Here is a 20469-nt window from a genome sequence, read left to right on the forward strand (position 1 = left end):
TGCTTGTAGCGTGGCCTGAATTGGTGAAGCGGCGCTCAGTATAGAGCCGTGTACTCGTAACTTTAACATGTGGTTACTGTACTGGCCTGAAACACCCAGACTTGCATGATTTTATTTGCTGTCCGAGAGGATTATGGCATGATGACAATGAATCATCACAACTTGTACACAATATTAAAAAGTCTTGCATTAACTTGTAGATCTTTTTTTAGAGAAGAACTGTTTGGTGATGAAAATGCTGCCTGTAGATCATAATCATCACAATATTAGTCTCTAGTATCTTCAGCAGATGCACAAGTTGAACAGTAATCCTTTGTGTTCTCAGAGATTTGTGGGAATTTGACCCTCAGGCATGATGGAACATTTTGTACTTAAGTACAAATTGTTTGTTGGATAAGAAAAAGACCAATGTTTTTAGGTTTTCAGCTGTCCACGTTTTGGTGATCTGAAGGCTATTCTAGCATGGGTTTTTCATTCTTGGCTGACCGAAGGGGAACCCTGTGTGTTCTTTTGTTGTAGCTCATCTGCCTTTTCTGTTCAGGACGGTTGTAAAGAATGCGTATTTGGGTCTGGTCTTTATTATGTGCACCATTCTCTTGCTAACAAGTAAGAATGTTGTTTATGTTGTTTGCTGTAGCACCTTGGTTCTGGTGGAAACATTGATTTGTTTCACTGTGTACTGCACTGTATTGGGTTGAAATGACGATAAAGCCTACTTGCCTTGACTTGCAGAACTGCTTTCAGATATAATTTTTTAGCATTGTGCTACGTTTTCAACACTAGCATCAAATTGACATGTTGTTAAGTGAGAGGGTGTAGCTTTAGTATCTGAAGCCCTCCATTGTATAATGAAAAGTGTTATTGTGTAAATATAAAGGAAGAAACTTTACTTTAATTATCAGGTCTGTTCTTTTTTCAGATCCTGGCTAACCTGGTGATGGAGAAGCTGCTTCCTGAGCTAAGAGATTTAATCAGTCCACGGCTGAAGGGCAAGATGCAGGAAAGGCAGAAGAACTGGACGCTGGTAATTGAACAATTGACTGAAATTAGCAGCACTATTAAAATGGATGGGTTTGCAGGGCTGTGTTAATATTGAACTCCAATACTGTGTGTGTGTGTGTGTGTGTGTGTGTGTGTGTGTGTGTGTGTGTGTGTGTGTGTGTGTGTGTGTGTGTGTGTGTGTGTGTGTGTGTGTGTGTGTGTGTGTGTGTGTGTGTGTGTGTGTGTGTGTGTGTGATGTGATGTGATCAGATCGCAGATGCCGTGTACAGCCTGGTTCAGACTCAGACACAGTCTCAATACGAGGCCATAGTGCAGAGCTGTGAGGAAGGACGTCCCCCTTTGGAGGCTTCCATACGCAAAGACATGGACCAGATCATCACCTCCAAAGAGCATGTGACCAGCAAAATCAGAGGTAATGCTGGATATGTAAACACACTCGTACATTTTTTGCCCAATGCGTCCTCACTTATGTACCTTGCGCACAATTTGGCTTGGTGGCCTGCTAACCCACATTTTATATTTCGTGCTGTTTTCAATAAGCGAAACCCGAGCTGAAGGACTACATTCCATGAGTAGTTATGAGATCACGTGTGTACAGTTTGCAGAAAGAAACACCCTGTAGTCATGGAAGGTGGAGGGTGTGTGTGTGTGGTGGGGTGAGGTACCATGCTGCCCAAAATCTTAGCATCAGTAGCCATCCATGTGTGTTTGTGAGCTAACAGCGGACTTCATGCTGCTAAATAAACACAAAGTTGGAGGCACACAATTGTATAGGATATGTTTGGATGCTGTACCATTTTATGTTTCTCCTTTACATGAAATTGGAGAACAGTGCCCTTGTGCACGAAGCCAGCTCCATGAAGATCTGGGTTGCATGGGTTGAAGTGGAAGATCTTGCCTGCTGTAGAGGCTGAATGAACCCCAGACCTCTTCACCTCACATCAGTGTCGACTTTGCACACATCACCCCAAGCACACCCCAAATTTTGTGGAACATCTTCCCAGAAGACTAGCAAATAAGGAATTTTTAAAAGTGAATAGATTGGTGTGGTGTGTCATGTAGTGCTAATGCATAACAGCAGACAGGGTGGAGCCACCAGATGGCACTGTGATTTAAATTGATTTTTGATCATGAGCAAGTCATGGGTGAAATGATGGACTGGTTGTACTTGAGGTTTTATTCGAATCATTACTCCCCTACAAACACCACATCACAATAAACCAGTGACACACAATACTGCTATTTGCACTACCATGCACTCTCACACGTAACGTACATTGCTGATCTGTCGTATACTCTGTATATTGTGTTCTATTTAATACTCGTACTGTCTATATTGTCTCGTATTGTGTGTTTTTTATAGTTTTCTAAATGTATTGTGTTATATATGTCTGTACTTTTTTAAATTTACCAACAGCTGGAACCCAGTTCCTTGTGTGTCAACACACTTGGCCAATAACCCTGATTCTGATTTTGAACACACACAACATTACAGGTTCGAAGGTCACTGCCTGATAAGTGACCATATCATTTCAAAGATATTGGTTTGATTTTGCAATAACAGGTGACTAAAGCATAATTTAAATTTCTTTACAGAATAATTTCTAAAGAATTTAGAGGGGGGAAGATCAATCTGTATTTACTTACATATCTAAAATGGGGAAAAAAAACATTAAAGGTTAATCTTTTATCTGCCAAAAAGCTAATGTTCCACTAAAAATGTAAAAGTATTGTGTATGACATGGAATAGGCCTTTTTCTTGGTGTTTGAAGGCGGTGAAAGAAACCTTGAGAGGAACCAGACTCGAGAGAGAACAAGTCCTCATCTGGGTTGCACCGAATGTCCATTTATTATATATAAACGATGTTGAGGTGTGCAGTGATGGTGATCAGAAGCAAACTGTAGTCCTGAGTCAGTGTAGAAGACTGCTGACATTAACTCTCGTTCGTGGAATTTCATGTATATATATAATAATATAGTTGACTATGTTCTAGATTGCGGCAAACATTGATATTTCTGCACTGTGACAGATTTGAGTTGAAGGAGGCTTCAGTTTCCTGTTTGGTCTTTTGGCTAGTTCGCTACATTTGAGCTAAGTGGAAATTAGAACATGCTATTATTCCTTTAAATGTATGATGTTGTTTTTTGTTTGTTTTTTTTAGCTCTGGTGCTGCCTAAGGCTGAGAAGCTCCTGAAGGTGAGTATCGAGCCTTACATCAGCTCCATCCTAGAGGCCCTGATGGAACCTACCAGCCGAGGCTTCTTTGAGGTGCGTGATGTTTTCTTCAGGGAGCTGGTGGATATGAGCAAGAACCTGCTGAACGGCGGCAGCAAAGAGAAACTGGGAGAGGTGAGAGAAACACAATCCTGGGGATCTTGGAACAACCTTTTTATTTTAGGACCTTTGGATAGAGAGGGCATAACACTGCAGATTTTTTTTTTATCATTTTTTCATAGCAGCATGTCTTGGAAGTGTTTTTCATTCCTTTTGCATGACAGGAGGGTGTAATTTAGAAATGATGTCAGTTTTTAATCATTTATAAATAAATGTTATTATTATTGAATTAAAAGAGACAAGACATATTTTGTTCTAAGGTTATTGCAGTAATAAGCAGCCACAGTGCAACCTGTCTTGATACTGACCACAAAGTCCTGGAGACTGTGTTGAAATGTATTAAATGTAATTTTCAGATCTGATATTATAGAAACTTGATCAACATATTTATTTATTTAAACAAGATCTGCTGTGAAATAATATATTTTTGACTTTTTGATTGGAAGAAGAGCTTATTTTTGTGGGGTTTTTTCTTTCCCCTGCAGTATATGGAGAAGATCTCCATGCTGGCCTACCATCCAGTGAAAATGCAGTGCTGCTATGAGAAGGTGGAGCAGCTGAGTCTGGAGGGCCTGCAGCAGCGCTTCGATGTCACCAGTCCGTCTGTATTCGTCCAGAGAGCTCAGATCCTCATGAGAGAGGTGAGTCTTGCTCCGCTACAAGGGCGATCCTGTAGTAACAGAGCTGCACGGGGGGAAAAAATGCATAATTTATCATCACCAAATTAGAGCTATTTTTGGGTTAAGGTCCATTTAAGGTCATTTTAAGAAGTGTTCAAACACACATCTCATGAAGACTAAACGGTTATGTTTTCCACAGAGATATATGGTATGTCTTTGTGTTACTTTGAAGAGAAAGTAAGAATGTGATAAATATGTTCTACCACTTTTGGTTGCAGCCAGGAACTTCTTAAACTGTCAAATAAATCACACAAGACTCTCTTCAAAAGATCTATTTATTTCATGAACATTTTATGATTGTGTTCAATCATAGTGTCTTTCGACTACAGCTCTAGATATTTTCATTCCTGATCTTTCCACTATCAAAATGTTACAAATCGACTTAAAATTTAGATTTTGGAATCAAAATGATTCAACTTAAGTAACTCATCAAGCAGCCTAATAACTATTAGAAAAAATAACTAGTAAAATGAACATTGGAGAAAAAAAAAAAATCTATGTATTAGTTTCCTGTTAGCTGTACTGTTCTGTGAGCAATATCAAGCTATCAAGAGCCAAAATGCATTTTGAATTCAAAATGTTGAATTCTCAAATCTGATTGGTTGGAGGGTGCTGATTAATCGTCTACCTAACTGCAGCTCTGACAGCTTACTGGCTGGAAATATAATATCCATCGTAATCGTGTAATCATTGAGATATAGTGACTTTTTTTTATTATTATTATTATTGTTGTTTGTTTAACAAGTCTTAGACAATTTCATTGCCTTGTAACTTCTCATGCTGGAAGACTTTCCAAATTCTTATCATTACAAGGTTTTGTTACAATGCCTTATGTTAATCTGGAATAAATATATGGATATAAAATGACTTTGTACTGGTCTCAAGAAAGCATTCTCTAAGTGTAGGTGTTTGAAAGCAGAACAGGGAGACATTTTTTCAATAGAGTCAGGGAACATGGTGTTTGAGTCATGGGAGTGGTGACACAAGACTGAACATGCAGTGTGTGTGTTTTGTTTTTTTTTCAGTCAGGGCAGGATCACAAGTTTCTCACACGAATCCCAACTATGCAAATGATTGTGTGCGGGCGCACCCTGTTGGTCAAATGAGATGTGAAATAATGTGTTTTGATTATTTCTCAAAAATGTCATATTACAGTTTTGAAAAGGTTTTTATTGTAATTATTTAATTACATAAAACTTAATCTTGTTTTAAAATTGGGATTAGGATTGCATGTACAGTCCTGGGCCAAATAAATGGGTTAAGATCAAAAGAGTAAGCTTTTTTCTTGCCTTAAAAACAACTAATTGGTCAGACATTAAATAAATAAGTATATAAAGAATAAAGAATCAGCATTGTTCTTTCCAGTGCTGATGGCAGTTTAGTATATCATTTTCTTTTTCATTTCTGGCTTTTCCTTACAGTTGAAAGTAAAAGGCAAATGGTGCCACAGGAGTGTCTCAGGAGTGCATTTGTTTAATTCTGACCAATAATGTGTTGTTAGGATCATAAAAAATAGACCATCATTAATTTAAATTTTAGTTTTACAATAAACTTTTTATTGCTGTAATTTAAATCACAGTAGCTCATATGCCAGATTTCAAGTTTTAAACTTGGCAGCTTGGTTTGAATTTGTAAAATGGCCCTATGTTATTGTAAATCTGGTTTGAGGCAGTTGGAAAACTATCACTGATAAAGCAATCGATAATTAAAGAATGGTGTATTTTTATTTATTTTTTTAGGGAAGTTTAGTATCTGCAATTGTGAACGGAGCAGATGTTGGGTGTACTTTAGGACACGTAATCCCATAATGACCGACAAACTGAATTAAAACTGGATTAAAGGTTTAATCAGAGGTCATAATTTTAACCAATGCTTTGCTAAACTATTTTCAATGAAGTGTTGCAATAAAACTCTAAATGAAATAAAATAATAAGAAGAAACGATACATTAGCCCTAGTATCTTACATTTTAATTTTAAGAAACAAATCTATAGTCAATAAACTTATATATTCTTTTATACAACTTTATATCCACTATGAGTCTGAGGACTACGTTCAGTGACAGACTCATACAACCCTGATGCACCACAGGAGATCATTTCTACTCAAGTGTTCTGAGTGTTCCACAGCTGCTCCACGATATAGATGTTATGCGATATAGATAATATAGATATAGTTGTATTTACATATTTTAATGACACTCATATATTGTTAATACCTTGGGCAGTCATGTGCAATAATCTCAGTGCAATAATATTAATTAGATACATGTGCAACTATTATTGTAGTCTGACTTTTCTGCCATCTGTTTTTCACTGCTGCTACAAATTCCATTTTATGTGCTACACATTTTCAATTCACTTAATATATACTTTATATATGTATATTTATTTATAGTTCATTATTTTTAAACTTAACTTTTTTTTTTATTTATTTAAACTTTACTTTTCCTGTGAGCAACTGCAAACAAACAATTTTCCTATGGGATTAATTCTGATTCTTTATCTCTGTAAAGTTGCTTTGAGACAATGTATATTGTTATAAGTGCTATACAAATAAAAAATAATTCAATTACTTAATTTCTAGTTAATTTATTCGATCCTTGTTTATGCAATACATTCGGAAATACAAACAAGTATTAACAATAATATTTAGACTTTTCATGTACATGTCTTTGTCCATCTTCTTCATCCCAGCAAATGGACGATGCTGTTTACACGTTTGAGCAGCTTCTCCACCAGAGTCTGGAGGGTCATGAGGAGGAAGACCCCTGCAAGATCATCCAGCGGTCCCAGGACCGAGTCATCAAGGTAAATTAATTGATGATATCGATCTGTCAGTTCTGGATTACTAAAATAATGAGTATCTTTTGTGTCATAACAGTAAATATTCAACATTGTATATTGTTGTTCATAGAATTGTTGTATTAAAAAGGGTTGTAATTCAGATGCACATATGGACAAATGTTTATCACCACCTGACAATAAGATCATGTTTTAAATAAGATTGCTGTTTTAATAACCTCCAATCTTATAGGGAAGATGTTTTGCTAGATTTTGGATTGTGCTTGTGGAGATTTGTGCTCTTTCAGGCCACGAGGGTGTTAGTAAAATCAGCTACTGATGTAGGGTGATGAGACCTGGCTTGCAGTCAGCATTCCAATGCATGCCAAAGGTGCTGAAAAGGGTTGAGGTCAGAGCTCTATAGCATGCCACTCAAGATCTTTCACTCAGCTCCATGTAAATCATACCTTCATGCAGCTTGCTCTGGCCACAGGGGTATCATGCTGAAACAGGTTTAGGGAAGAACCGCATACGGCTGGAAAAGTGTCTTAATTTTGACCATATAGTGTATCTACAGGTGAGGTAAGTAGTTGCACGGTGGTTAAGGCTCTGGGTTACTAACTAGAATGTTGGGGGTTCCACCCCCGACACTGCCAAGCTGCCACTGTTTGGGCCCTTGAGCAAGGCCCTTAACCATCTCTCCTCTTGATTGATGTTGTGCTCTGACACCAGCTTCTTAACAAGTTGGGGTATATGTGACAAGTAGGCTTTTATTTTTATTTTTATGGACTGACCGTATATTTCTGGAATGCAAATAATGTCTTTTCGACATTTAGAAATTCTTATTAGAATGCTAATTTTTTTTCCCCCACAGAAGAATTTCCTTAGTAGTAATTCTGGAAATGACTACACAAATACATCATGTTTCATTTTAACGTTTTACTCGCCTTTCTAGAAATATGATTATGACAGCAGCACTGTGCGTAAGAGGTTCTTCAGAGAGGCTCTTCTCCAGATTTTTATCCCCTACATGCTGAAACAGCTCTCTCCATCCTGCTCTGCTGTAAGACACATACACACACACACACACACACACACACACATACATATATTAAATACTCTCTTTACTACACATACATTTTGTGTCATTAGTATACTGAATCTAATGTTTGTCTGTAGGACCTTCCTCGTTTCCAAGAGCTGATCTTTGAAGATTTCTCCCGTTTCATCTTGATTGAGAACATCTTTGAGGAGGTAGTGCTCCAGACAGTCATGAAGGACATCATGATGGGTAAGGCATAGACACCAACTAGATACATATCGTTTTTAAGGTGTTTGTGTGAAGTGCCTGGATTACAGGACCCTGTGATTGAGTTAATGTGGAAATAATAATGTATTTTATATATAGTAAGTCATTCACAGGGTCCTGTAATAACGGCATGACCAGACTGGAGAATTCCACAGTGAGGTGGTAAATGGGAAAAAAAGATTTAGAGTCATATCAAGTGGGATTTTGTTATAATTCCTTTATATAGCTTACACAGTTTGGAGCAAAATGTTTTTCCAGGACCATGATGCAACACAGAACAGTATGCAAGTCTCCAATGGTGTGGGTGAAATGCATGGCATTAAATACACAGGAGAAAACAGCAGATATACAGGATTATAAATGCACAAGCAAACTATTATAAATAGCTGAAAAAAGCTATAAAAAATCAAAATAATGGCAGCAAAGGCGGCTTCCATAATAAAAACCTGACCTGAACTTCTGTATGGGTGAATTAGGAGAAGAAGAAAAAACAGGAAATGTTTGTGACAAACAGAACTTATCATCCAGTCATCTATTTGTTCTTCTCCCTAATGGACTTTGTTTGAAAAGTATATGATATGATATCTGTGATTATTTTTAGAAAAGCATTCGGTGACTTAATTCCATTGTGATGTTATCATATTGACTCATTGCCCTGTCCTTGAGGTTGTAATATTACTCCATGCAATACGTTCTATTCTCTTCACATTTCAAGTCTAGGAACGGTTTACTAGCTAAATATATTTAAACTGTAGCAAGAACTTGTTTGCATGAATCCTCACACTAGGCCAAAAACCTAGAATAAACACACTAGATAGATTTATTATCAGGACTAGCAGGTATAAACAGGCTATAAGGAACTAACCCTTCTCTCATTCCAGGACGAAAATGTCAAATTAAGATTTTTTTTTTATTGGCTCTACATCAGCTTGTTAGCAAATGCATTGAAGCTGATTATTAACACAGTGATACTGTCAGTGTTTATTGTGTCAGCTCTGCTCCCTATTGAACACTGCAGGAGATCTTTCCTACCAGTGGCCATCAAACTCAATAACTCCTCCCCTTTCAGCATGGATCTGAGCTGACATGTCTTGTCTTGTCTTTTCATTCGTCACAATAGAACAAAATAGCATTACCAATATTTATAAGAGTATTTAACAGTTACTAGACGGTAAGATGGTGACCATCCTTTTTTCTTTTTCAGATCAGATTTTATTAATTTTTTATGTATTTTAAAATGTTATTAAAACCTCTTACTGGTGAATAAACAATAACCTACAATAACTTTGTGTCATGCTGATTGTCCCTAAGAAATGGCAGTTGGTTATTTTACATGTTAATGAGATTGTGTCTGTCTGTAAAAGTAGGCTGTTCTTTGTCACATTTGGTAATGAAACAGTGCCAGACTTTTCAGCAGATGTTTGAAAGCAGAAGCAGATCTGGTTCTTAAGACAATTTATTATCAGATGTAAGCCCTGTTGTTGCAGTCGGATGCGAATGAATGGGAAAGAAGCAAATCAGGCTTCAAGCTTTCTAACTTTTACTTCTTCTTTCCAGCTGTGAAGGAGGCTGCTGTTCAGAGAAAACACAACCTGTACAGGGACAGCATCGTGCTGACTAACAGCGATCCCAACCTCCACCTGCTGGGTGAGAACCCATCCATTGACTGGGCTGAAGAATACGGAGAAAAATCTGAAGTGGACAGAGAGTATGAGAGTGAAGAAGGCGATTCAGCGGCCATTAAGAGGCGTAGAATGAAACAAGTGGTTTCCATGATCCAGGTGGACGGACCCGGCACCACGCTTCCCAACGAGTCCTGCTTGGAAGTTCCCAGCGTTCAGAAGATTCCTGAGGAAAAGGGTGAGGGAGATTCTGACATTCAGTGTTCTTCTGCATTAGAAAAGGCAGCACCTGTCAAAGAGGAAGTCAGTGAGCCGTTGTCTAAGGAAACGGCACCTGATTTGCCCAATGGGGCTGCACCAAAACTTGATAAACAAGAAGCTGCATTAAAGTCTCCACACGACTCTGAAAGTAAGCTGGCCATAGCGAGTGCCATCCAGCAAATTGAGGATGCAGTCCAGGGAGAAGATGGGGAGCAAAGTCCAGATAGACTCACCCTAGTGAAAAATGAAAAGACCATCAGCATCAAAGTGGAAAATGTTTCACCTCTAAAAGAGGACCAGTTGGCATCGACTGCAAACCAGGAGGAGCATCAGATTGCACTGTCGAGCGCAGAGGAACCTGCGAAAGTTGAAAAAAACATCATAAACCCAAAGCAAGAAGAGCAAACGGAGGTGTCTGAGAACTCCTCAGACTTGCGCTTGGAACCTCAGCAGCACGGCACCGACACAGACAGCGGCTTCCAGTCGCCAGCCAATGAGACTGCAGAGGAGGACGAGCTGCAGGTTGCCGCGGCAGCGACGGAGGCGGAACAAGAGAAGCGCAATGACTCTGAAAAGGGAGGCGAGGATGCTGGGAAGGGAGTTGACACACTGACAACACAGACATAAACATCACTAATGAAACAACTATTTTTTTTATGGAAAACGCTAGAAATGCCAGCCCACTGCTCGCAGAAGTGATCATTTTACAGAGGAGGGTTTTTACGGTGATTGGTTTGTTTACACATGAAACATCTCATACTTTCTACAGTTGAGTCTGTTTTTGATTCTTTAAAAACAAACTTTCCACGTTTTTTTTTTGCACATATTTGAATTTGCCGTCACACACAGATGGGCTTCGTCATACAAATGTCACTAATATCATTTGCTAATTTTTATGTGGATTGCATTGATGTTCTGCTGCAGAGTGCTGAGACATGGGATGCGTTTCCCACCAAGACCCTGTGTCTAACCATGTAACTGACTCCATGCCTTATAAAAGTCTAATATGGTATCATATGGAATTTTATTTAGTCTTTTTTTAATACAAGTCTTGCTTAGACCCAACCTAAAAACACTGAATTTTATTATTTTTTATATAGTTTTATTTCTGTTGGGTTTCCATCTATTATTTTTTGTGAATATCCTTCACTTTACCTGGTTCAATCTGAGTGAATTTAAAACATAAAATCTTACTCATCATTAAGTTAAACAGTTATATTTCTGTATCTTCCATTACTGTTAATTGTGATATGTATCACATGTTTCTGGTCCAGTGCATGTTTCACGCTGATTGTATTCAAACTGAAATGACAATCAAAATTGTTAAAGGGCAAAAATGTAATTATTGCATCTATCATTTGTTTCACTTGTTTATTTATTGTATGATGCACTTGCCTTCTTTGTGCTTCATTTAAAATGATCAACAATAAATCAATTCGATTTGACATTGCGCTTTCTATTCGTTATTTTTTTCCAGTTTTTGCTGCAGGTTTAACACACACTAGGGATGTGCATCTCCATGACTGATGCCAATGCGATTCGCATCTCGATTTATAGCCAATTATACGATAAATTAAATATACATGTGAAGCAGCTACCGATGAGATGGGATCTGATTCACCCGTAGTGCGATCCGATTTCGATTTGATTCAAGGCGATGTGTTTCAATGCAAAACGATGTGATGGAAAAATATGATATGCAATTCAATATGGTACAGAGTTTAAATTTCTTTGGTTCAGACAGAAGGCACTTTAGTAGATTTATGATTTGCTGTCTGACTTCTAACGCATGGCCCCTTTCACAAACAGGCATTTGTAGTGCAAAAAAGATTCAATAAATCTAGATGTTCTTTTCCTGTTCTGTCTCCAGAAGGTGCAGCTCAACCTCTGCCATGTTAATCTGTATTCTATGTGACTCAGGACACACCTCGGTCTCCGTAGTGTTGTGATGCTTCATATTCACGTACAGTAGCAGAAGTGGTGGCTAGAGAATGAGCTTGAGAAAACATTTAGCGAGGAGAAATCAGTCTATATAAAAAAAACTTTCTTTCGGCTTCTCCCATTAGGGGTCGCCACAGCGGATCCTCCACATGTTTGATTTGGCACATGTTGTTACGCTGGGTGCCCTTCTTAACGCAACCCTTCCCATTTATCCGGGCTTTGGACCTGCACTAAGAGTGGCTGGAGTTGGTTCCCTAAACGAAACCAGGCCGCAGCGGTGAGAGCGCCGCATCCTAACCACTAAACCACCAGGGAACCCAGTCAATATATAAAATATATTGGTCACAAATGATTAGTCACTTTCAAAAAAATAAAAAGAAACTACTAATACTAATATAAATAATTTTTTACCAATGCAATCATGTTAAAATAAAAAAAAAAAACCCATCACATCGTTTACTTTTATGCTGATGCACCAATGCGAATCAATAATCTTACCATCCCATGGATGGATGGATGGAAGGAAGGAAGGAAGGAAGGAAAGCACTTTATTGTCATTGCATAGTACAGGTACACAGCAACGAAATGCAGTTTGGCATCTACCAGAAGTGCAAAAAGTAGCAATAGTGCAGATAAATGTGTATCATATTTACAGCATGTGATATATATGGGCATATGTACAGTAAATAAATATAAAGCCTCTAGCAGTGCAGAGACGTGTTGACATCGTTAAGAAGTACAGATAGATGTTCTAAGGCTATAGCATTGAAGAGTAAATGTGCAGAAGTGGAAGGTTATAATATTATGGCATTTAAGAAATGTGCAAGGTATACACACTAAATAACAAAGATATAGGTTACAGTGTGATTACGGATGCCATGACAACATCAAATCCAAAGCTTCAAAGATCCTATTTTTACTATTGTTTTGTATTTGTATTTTAATGTAATCAATAATATTATAATGTAATGAAATAGCACCCTAAGCTGCCGTTGCTGGGCCCTTAAGCAAGACCTTTAATCCTTAATTGCTGTAAAACCGAGATCATTTGAAGACGCTCTGGATAAGAGTCTGCCAAATGGCCTAAATAAAGCCTCGGTGGTGATGTCTGTGAGGGTAGACTACATTCTGATGCAATCAAACGTTTCAAAATGTACTTATTATTGTCCTAGACTACTACATTCTATAATAGAATACTGGAAAATACAACAGCTGATGTTTTGAACCCGTGCACACAGTAGCCTCAAATTCCTGATCTCGTGTGAATGGATGCTAATGTGTTCTTCTGCTGTAGTAACCCATCTGCCTCAAAGTTTGACATGCTGTGTGGTCTGAGATACGTTCCTGCTCGCCATGTTTGTAGAGATTGTGTTCGAACCTAGTCATTTACTCCTTTCGTTCCAGTGTTTGTGTGACTGGGGAAGTGGTTGCTCTTTGGTTAAGACATTGAACTGCTCACCAGAAGGTTGCAAGTTCAAATTCCAGCACCATTAAAGTGTCACTGCTGGGCTCTTGAGCAAGGCCCTTAACATTCAGCTGTGTGTGTGTGTGTGTGTGTGTGTGTGTGTGTGTGTGTGTGTGTGTGTGTGTGTGTGTGTGTGTGTCCAGGAATCCCTAATATAGCATGCTTTTTACTCACATAGACAATCACCAATACCTGACTTTATTAATGCTCAGTGACTGAATGATCACAAAATCTCCAACGCACACACCAAGATCTAGTGAAACACCTTCCCAGAAGAGTGGAGCTTTTTATTACAGCAACAATTTACTTTCTTTCCTTCATTCATTCATTCACTTATTTATTTGTTTTCATTTATTTATTTTTAGGTTCTTTCCTTAAAGAGTCGCATCCCAAACATCCATCCATTACACTCGACCGCACACAGCGCGCGTGTTCAATTCCTTGCTAGTGCACTTAAAGGTAGGGCGCACGCGTTGATTGGGACGCGGTTACTGTGTGATGTTATGTGACGTGACCAGGGGTGTGACGTTGGAGCTGGAGGTTTTTTTTTTTTCTCCTCCCGCAGAGGGTTACCGAAGCCGCGCAGGTGGAAAAAAACAGCAGCAGCATCAGCAGCAGCATCAGGAGCAACATCAGGAGGAACATCAGCAGGGTTTTTTTTTTTTCCATTCTAAAGCGGAGATGCTGAACTGATCTCACCACGCGTTTGTGGACATCCGAGGAGGCGCGTGCGTCCGTTTTCTTTCTTATTCCTCCTCCTCGTTAACGGAGGAGGGGGGGGGGATGCTAAAGCCGTTAAAACCCCTAAAGCCCTTAGAGCTCTTTGCGCTTCTTCTACAGGGATGCCTTCATCCAGGAGAGGAGAGAAGAGAAGAGTGTGGGCCGCGATTCTTCTCCTAGGCACCATCACCATCAGCACCACTATGGCAGGTGAGACTGGATGGACACTTCACCATTGCGCAACTTATGTCTGTAAACTGCGCCAGAGTGTCGCGATCGTCTGTGTTTGTTAGTTATTTACAATTGACAAGAACATCATGCATGTGTTTGCTCAGTTCCATAAGAAAAACAAGATCACGTGTTTGATACATAATGACTCCTGTCATGTTGTGTATGAAGCAAGTCCTGTTATTATACATAGATTAGTTCAAGTCCTGTGTATTTATAATACACAGACATGTTTTATCTCAAGATACATGAGTGTTCTGTAGAATAGACACTGAGATGTAAGATGTTTCACAGTCCTATCTAACAGTACATGTGTTACATAAGACGAGCAATATCTTCAAAATCTGTCATCTGCTCTGTCTGCTTTTCGAAACCATTAGTGTAAATTAGATTATCTGAACATGCTAGGACAGGATTGTGCAGGCCAGATGCATCTGGTCAGAAGGAAAACTGATTATCAATAGCTAGTGACGCAAGTGTGGGAGATATGGACCCTCTGACTTGTCATCGACAACAAAACCATAGCGCCCATTATGACTAACTTTAACACACACACACACACACACACACACACACACACACACACACACACACACACACACACACACATTGTATATTAGTTTCAGTATATCACTTTGACAATTTCTATTGTTTCTCAGAACTCAAAGCGATCTTGTTATAGTGTGCACTTCCTGCCATCCGTTCAGTGATTCACATAGAAACACCCTTGAGATCTCAAAAACACAGCCCTATAAACATCCAGCGTACAGATTTTAATGTTGCTCTTGTAACCTCTTCACCATATAGACGCCAGTGCAGGAGGAAAAAAAGCCACACATCAGCAACAGGTTCTTTCTGTCACCCAGGCATGCTCTGGAGATAGCTCCAGAATGCACATTGCACACAGCGACCTATCAAATAGACACCACTGAAGTACGCACACTTTACATTCATGAGTCATGAGTTCTACTGACGTTTATTTTATATCTGCTGGTACGGCGGTTTGTTTAATCAGTTGAATCAGTCTAATCTCTGTTACCCTGCTGCTGATAATCAGAACCTAGCAGTGTTTACGTTTCCATAGCGCAGGTCCTGAGAGGGTGTTCACACTACCACCATGTTCTCCTGCTTATCTGGAGATCTTAATGTAACTCATTGTTAGCATTGTTCGTGTAGACAAAAAAAGATCGTATCATCATGGTTTTTTTAAGGAAAGTGTTTTAGGTGTGATAGTTAGGGTGCAGATAAACAGCACTTGAGCTTGTGTTTTCATATTTGAGTGATCAAAATACGACAGAAGGTGTACAGAAGCATCAGCACAGTTGTTCTGACCAACCCACACATGAACTGTTTGTTTTGCGAAATCAATATACTACTGGATTATATTTATAGTTGTTTATAATATGTTTATATTTGTAGTATATCTTTTAGTTTGTTAAAAAAAAAAATGCATGATTTAGTTATGAGTTGATGTCAGCAGTATTAAAATGCATAATTTGCTCAATTGGTGAATGATTTATGGTCAGTAGGACCAAAGGCAGATGACAACAAATTTTCTTAGTCTGACCACAGCTTCGTCTAGTAGTTACCATCAGGTGGTCTCTGGACAGCTGTTAATATGGTGTTGGTAATCAGTGGGGAACGAAGCACACAAACCATGTATTTGATATAAAGTAGAAAAACACTTGGTAAAATATTACTGTACAAAAGTATTTGCCTTTATATGTACTTATGTACCCAAAGTACTATGATTTATTATGGCTATAATGTTCCTATTATAATTTTTATCATAAGACTGTTACTTAATCAACTCAGTGTATGTAAAAAGGCTCTGATGTTAATCTTAACACACCAATCTAATAATAGAATGATATTAATGAGTCAAACACTGATTGATATTTAATAAATATGATCATGAGCCCAAAACCTTCTTTTCCACCGCTTAAAAAAAAAAGATAAAGGACATTTATTTCTCTCTAAATGATTGCTTGCTGTTGAATTGATGCTGAACTGTATGCTGGTGATAAGTAGATCAGTGAACAGTCAACCCCCGATAATTCACGGGTTCTCATTTGGATCCTAACTAACAGCAAGTTGCGTATTATCTTGAAATCCGCGTGAATGTTTTCACTACCAAATTACATAAATTCTTTCAAAACACATTATTGTATTAAAGTGACATTATGTTTCAATGAATTTACTGAGGTACCATAGAGGCTGCAGGGAGCGCATTCAAATTTGCAGAGTCCGGGGGACCATTGTACCACCAATCGCCAATCAAAACAAGTTCAAAACAGAACGCGCGCTGACAGGTGCCTGACAAGCCGGACAAATATTTAGGAACATTTCTGCATTTGCAACCCTGCTTACATAGTTGCATTGAATAATGGATTTTATAACGGACTATACAATAATGAGGTTTCCATATCAGATTGTAAAGGGAAGACTCTCGAAATGGCAAAGATTTTGAAATATGGAGAACACAAATTATTGTATAGTCTGTTATAAAACTCGAACAAGATTATATTGGAACTTTGGCTACAGTGTGACAAAAAAAACCAGAGCTGATAATTAAACCAGCTCTGCTATATAAAAGGTAGTCTGGGAAACCCAGTGGGATCTCACCGTGGTACATATCAGTGCACCTGAACTTTTCGAAACCAGAAATATACTGTTTCAGCAACCAAAAACATTTTTTAATTCATAGCCAGACCTAAAGTTTTCCTTATACATTGGTGTTTTATTTCACTAAGCATGACCAATTCCCTGAAGGATAAAAGGATTTCAAGGCTGAAATTTCTTACATGTACATATCTTGCTTACTGATATTTTCTGTCTCTCTGTTGTGCTCAAATAGGATTGTTTTATCGGTGGATTAACCTTGTTTTGCTGTTGAAAGCTTGCTGATCAAAAACCACAACCCTTAAGATCCTGAATCCTGTGGCTAGAAAAGTGTACAAAAAAAGTGTACAATATATTCTCTCCATTGCCTCACATTGTCACATTAGAGTAGAAATAAGATGTTGACATTGCTGACTCCTCATGGCAGTTTTAAGGTCCACATTCACACGATATTGGAAGTCCTGTTTGTTTTAATAAACTTTTTGTTTTCTTCAATCACAGCACCTAGGTAGAGTCATTTCAAAATTAATGTAACCCAGAAAAGTACATTGTATTCGTACAGGTGTTTAAATCATTGTGCCTGTCCTGGATTCAGTTCATGACTACTTTGATGACACAAGAGCAGCAGGAAAAGCAGGTCACCCCCAAAGCAGGAGCTCTGTAATCTGGACGCCTCAGAAGTGAAATGCGTGGAATAATGGTAAACAGACAAATCCACTTTGATCAGCTGCCATGGCGTATTACAAACTCGAACCACAGTGGGAGATGAACCATTGTGCTGATAGATGAGTGGGCTGTTCCTCCTCTGTAGAAACGCTGCGAAGTCACTGAATAAGCCTGGTTTTGGATAACCACTTTACACCACTTTCATGTCAGAGAACGTTATATGCAGCCACAAGAAGATATCGACCGTTTGGTTGGATTGAGGAAGGTGGAGGATTGTGGTATTGATTCCGCATGGGAACATGAAACCTAAAGAGTACAATAGGAGTGTTTTGGATCTTTCAATCAGCAGAGGCTAAGAGAAAATTAGAAGATGGAGGGTTTTTGGTGATCTAGGCGGCACAGTACTTATTTAGCTGAGTGACTCAGCATTGACTGGTAATCTTACTTTAAGGATGCATTAGGTAGAATTTAAGGTTATTAGGTTATAATTGTTGCTAACCAATGGAAATAACGGACTCAGTGAGGTTGGTGATGCGGTCATTGAGAAAGACTGCAGCTAAATGCTTTGAATGTAAATGTAAGTAAACTAAAGAGAAGCAAATGTACACAAGCTCCATATTCCTAAATCAGCCATGTTGGTTTGGTAACTACATTATCTATTTCATTTTTACATTTTTATTCTACATGGCCAGTTATGATGCAGTTAGCTGAAAATCCTGGTTTGGTAAGATTTCTTGATTTAAAATGCCTAAACATTTGGAAATTTGCATCTTATTTTACACAGAAATCACAGAATGTTCAATATTCCAACCTAACCAACTGCATCTCATCTCATCTCACTTGACATAAATATGATCATTGTTCCAAATGTTCTAGTGTAGAACACTTATGTTAAGTGCATGTTTTTTTTGCCTGACAAAATAGTACGTGTTGACACTCATGCACTCATGCCATGTTTCCAATGCTTACTATTAAACATAGAGGGATGTAAATACAAATAAGGAGTCTGATATAGACTTTTTCCCCAGACTGCAGGTAGTCTAATGACACCATCGTAACTTGAAAATATCGTAAGTTGTAAGAGACATGGCCTGACCTACCCAGAAGTCTTAAAGGTCATCACTAAGGGCGTAGTATACTGTAAATTATTAATAATTTAACAAATGACAGTGCATAATTTAGCAAAAAGACTCTACATTACACATGTATGTGGCAGTGGGGTGGAGGCCTGAGCATACAAACTTCAAATATTTATACATATTTACCTCGTACAAATGACCTCATTCAGGTATCGTAATCTCAAGTTCGAAAAAAATCTTAAATCGAACCACTGTAACTCGGAGACCATCTGTAATCCGTTCGATCGTATTCTGTGATATATTTGGAATAATTCTAACAAGCTGACTGTGATAAAGATTTACCACAGTAATATAATCTAATTGAATTATTTCAATGCAATATGAATTTTCTATTCTATAATTTTTCTTGTACTTCTATATAGTAGGAACAGTATCATGATATAAATAAAGTGTCATAGTAGAAAAAGACTGAACTATTCAGCACAAATGCTACATTACAGTAAGTTGCCAATAAAATGGAAATGCTAGATTCAGTGAGCCACAGATTAAATATCAAACTACAAGACTGAAGAATAAGCGATGAAGGCACGTATATAAGGAAGGGCCTCGTTCAGGCAGCGTTTAGAATCGAGACCTAATGTGTCGTCGGCTGCTCAGTGTGATAATCCCCATGCCGTGATGTCACGTAAGCTTCTCTGAAAGACGTGGTGGCATTTTGTCTGTGCCAAGCCACAGCATTACTCTTAAGTGTCACAATAAGCTACATGCATTTGATTATCTGAGTCTTCTTTCAACATTTTTTTGTTCTATTCTCCTCTTTTTCTAACAGCATGAAAAGCACTGCACACTTAGAGGTACTTGGCAGAGCTGCAGCTTCATCTTCTATATCTAATGCATATATTGGCTGTTTCTATGGTAACAGATCATTTATAGGGACTAGTATGATGCTGCACATATTCAGAAGGGTTCAAGGGAGACGTTTATTTAACTGTTCTGAATGGGGGCTTTGGGTGTCAGCACTTTGTACCAGAAGTTTTTCACCACAGGAAAGTCTTTGCTCTTTATGTGACAAGCTGCATTTCTCTTTTGTCTCCATAATCGGAGAAGAAAAACAAAAAGGGACACTGATGAGGGAATAATTGTTTATCGCTTCTTCAGCTAAGTGATAACTTGATTCCTGGAACAGTAAATGTGACTAGAAACCGACACAAAAAAAGAAAAAAAAAAGCATGTTTAATATATGTAAAAAATTTAAGTGGGCACTTATTGTGGTTCCTGATTTATTACACACTATACATGAATCCTTTCACCTTTATCGTGTAGAAAAAAACACGCTTTTTTGCTCAGAGAGAAAATGTTAATGCGCTTTGATTTTTTTCGCTTTAGTCACAAGGCCGTTAGTTCTCTATTGAAATGAGACAAAAGTGTGACACTGAAAGGGATGCAGCATTTCTGCGGAAAGGTTACAGCTGCCAATCATGTGATGCTTGATGCAAATGAATCATGTCGAACACACTCTCTCTCTCTCTCTCTCTCTCTCTCTCTCTCTCTCTCTCTCTCTCTCTCTCTCTCTCTCTCTCTCTCTCTCTCTCTCTCGCTGTCCTGCTCTCTTTCATCTCTTTTTCTGCTTGGCCTGCTTTTTTTTTTTTTGCACATTATACAAGTCATTATGATGCCGGCTACGATTATCTTTCTGTCATTACTTTGAAGTTCAAGCTAAATGCTTCTGCTGTTCGGGTTTTTGTTCTGATTTTCTC

The 20469-nt window shown here is 38.3% G+C and overlaps 2 protein-coding genes across 5 annotated transcripts in view; both read left to right on the top strand.

Annotated features, from left to right (window-relative positions):
* Nucleotides 1–11436, top strand: part of niban2b (niban apoptosis regulator 2b) — a 44181-nt gene extending 32745 nt beyond the window's left edge. The window contains exons 7-14 of the mRNA XM_083526848.1: nt 920–1024; nt 1252–1414; nt 3165–3352; nt 3823–3978; nt 6713–6826; nt 7755–7862; nt 7979–8090; nt 9666–11436. Coding sequence (XP_083382974.1) covers nt 920–1024; nt 1252–1414; nt 3165–3352; nt 3823–3978; nt 6713–6826; nt 7755–7862; nt 7979–8090; nt 9666–10618 — 1899 coding nt within the window. The 3' untranslated portion in view covers nt 10619–11436. The remainder of the gene's footprint in view (nt 1–919; nt 1025–1251; nt 1415–3164; nt 3353–3822; nt 3979–6712; nt 6827–7754; nt 7863–7978; nt 8091–9665) is intronic.
* Nucleotides 11437–13883: 2447 nt separating this feature from the next.
* npdc1b (neural proliferation, differentiation and control, 1b) overlaps nt 13884–20469 on the top strand; it is a 28172-nt gene continuing 21586 nt past the window's right edge. Inside the window, exons 1-2 of one of the 4 annotated variants that reach the window (XM_083527034.1) lie at nt 13884–14125; nt 14238–14327. In XM_083527034.1, coding sequence (XP_083383160.1) covers nt 14240–14327 — 88 coding nt within the window. In that variant the 5' untranslated portion in view covers nt 13884–14125; nt 14238–14239. The remainder of the gene's footprint in view (nt 14126–14237; nt 14328–20469) is intronic. The other 3 variants (XM_083527035.1, XM_083527036.1, XM_083527037.1) reach the window with 3 other exon arrangements.

This window comes from Silurus aristotelis (genome assembly GCF_946808225.1).
Source record: "Silurus aristotelis genome assembly, chromosome: 23".
NCBI lineage: Eukaryota > Metazoa > Chordata > Actinopteri > Siluriformes > Siluridae > Silurus > Silurus aristotelis.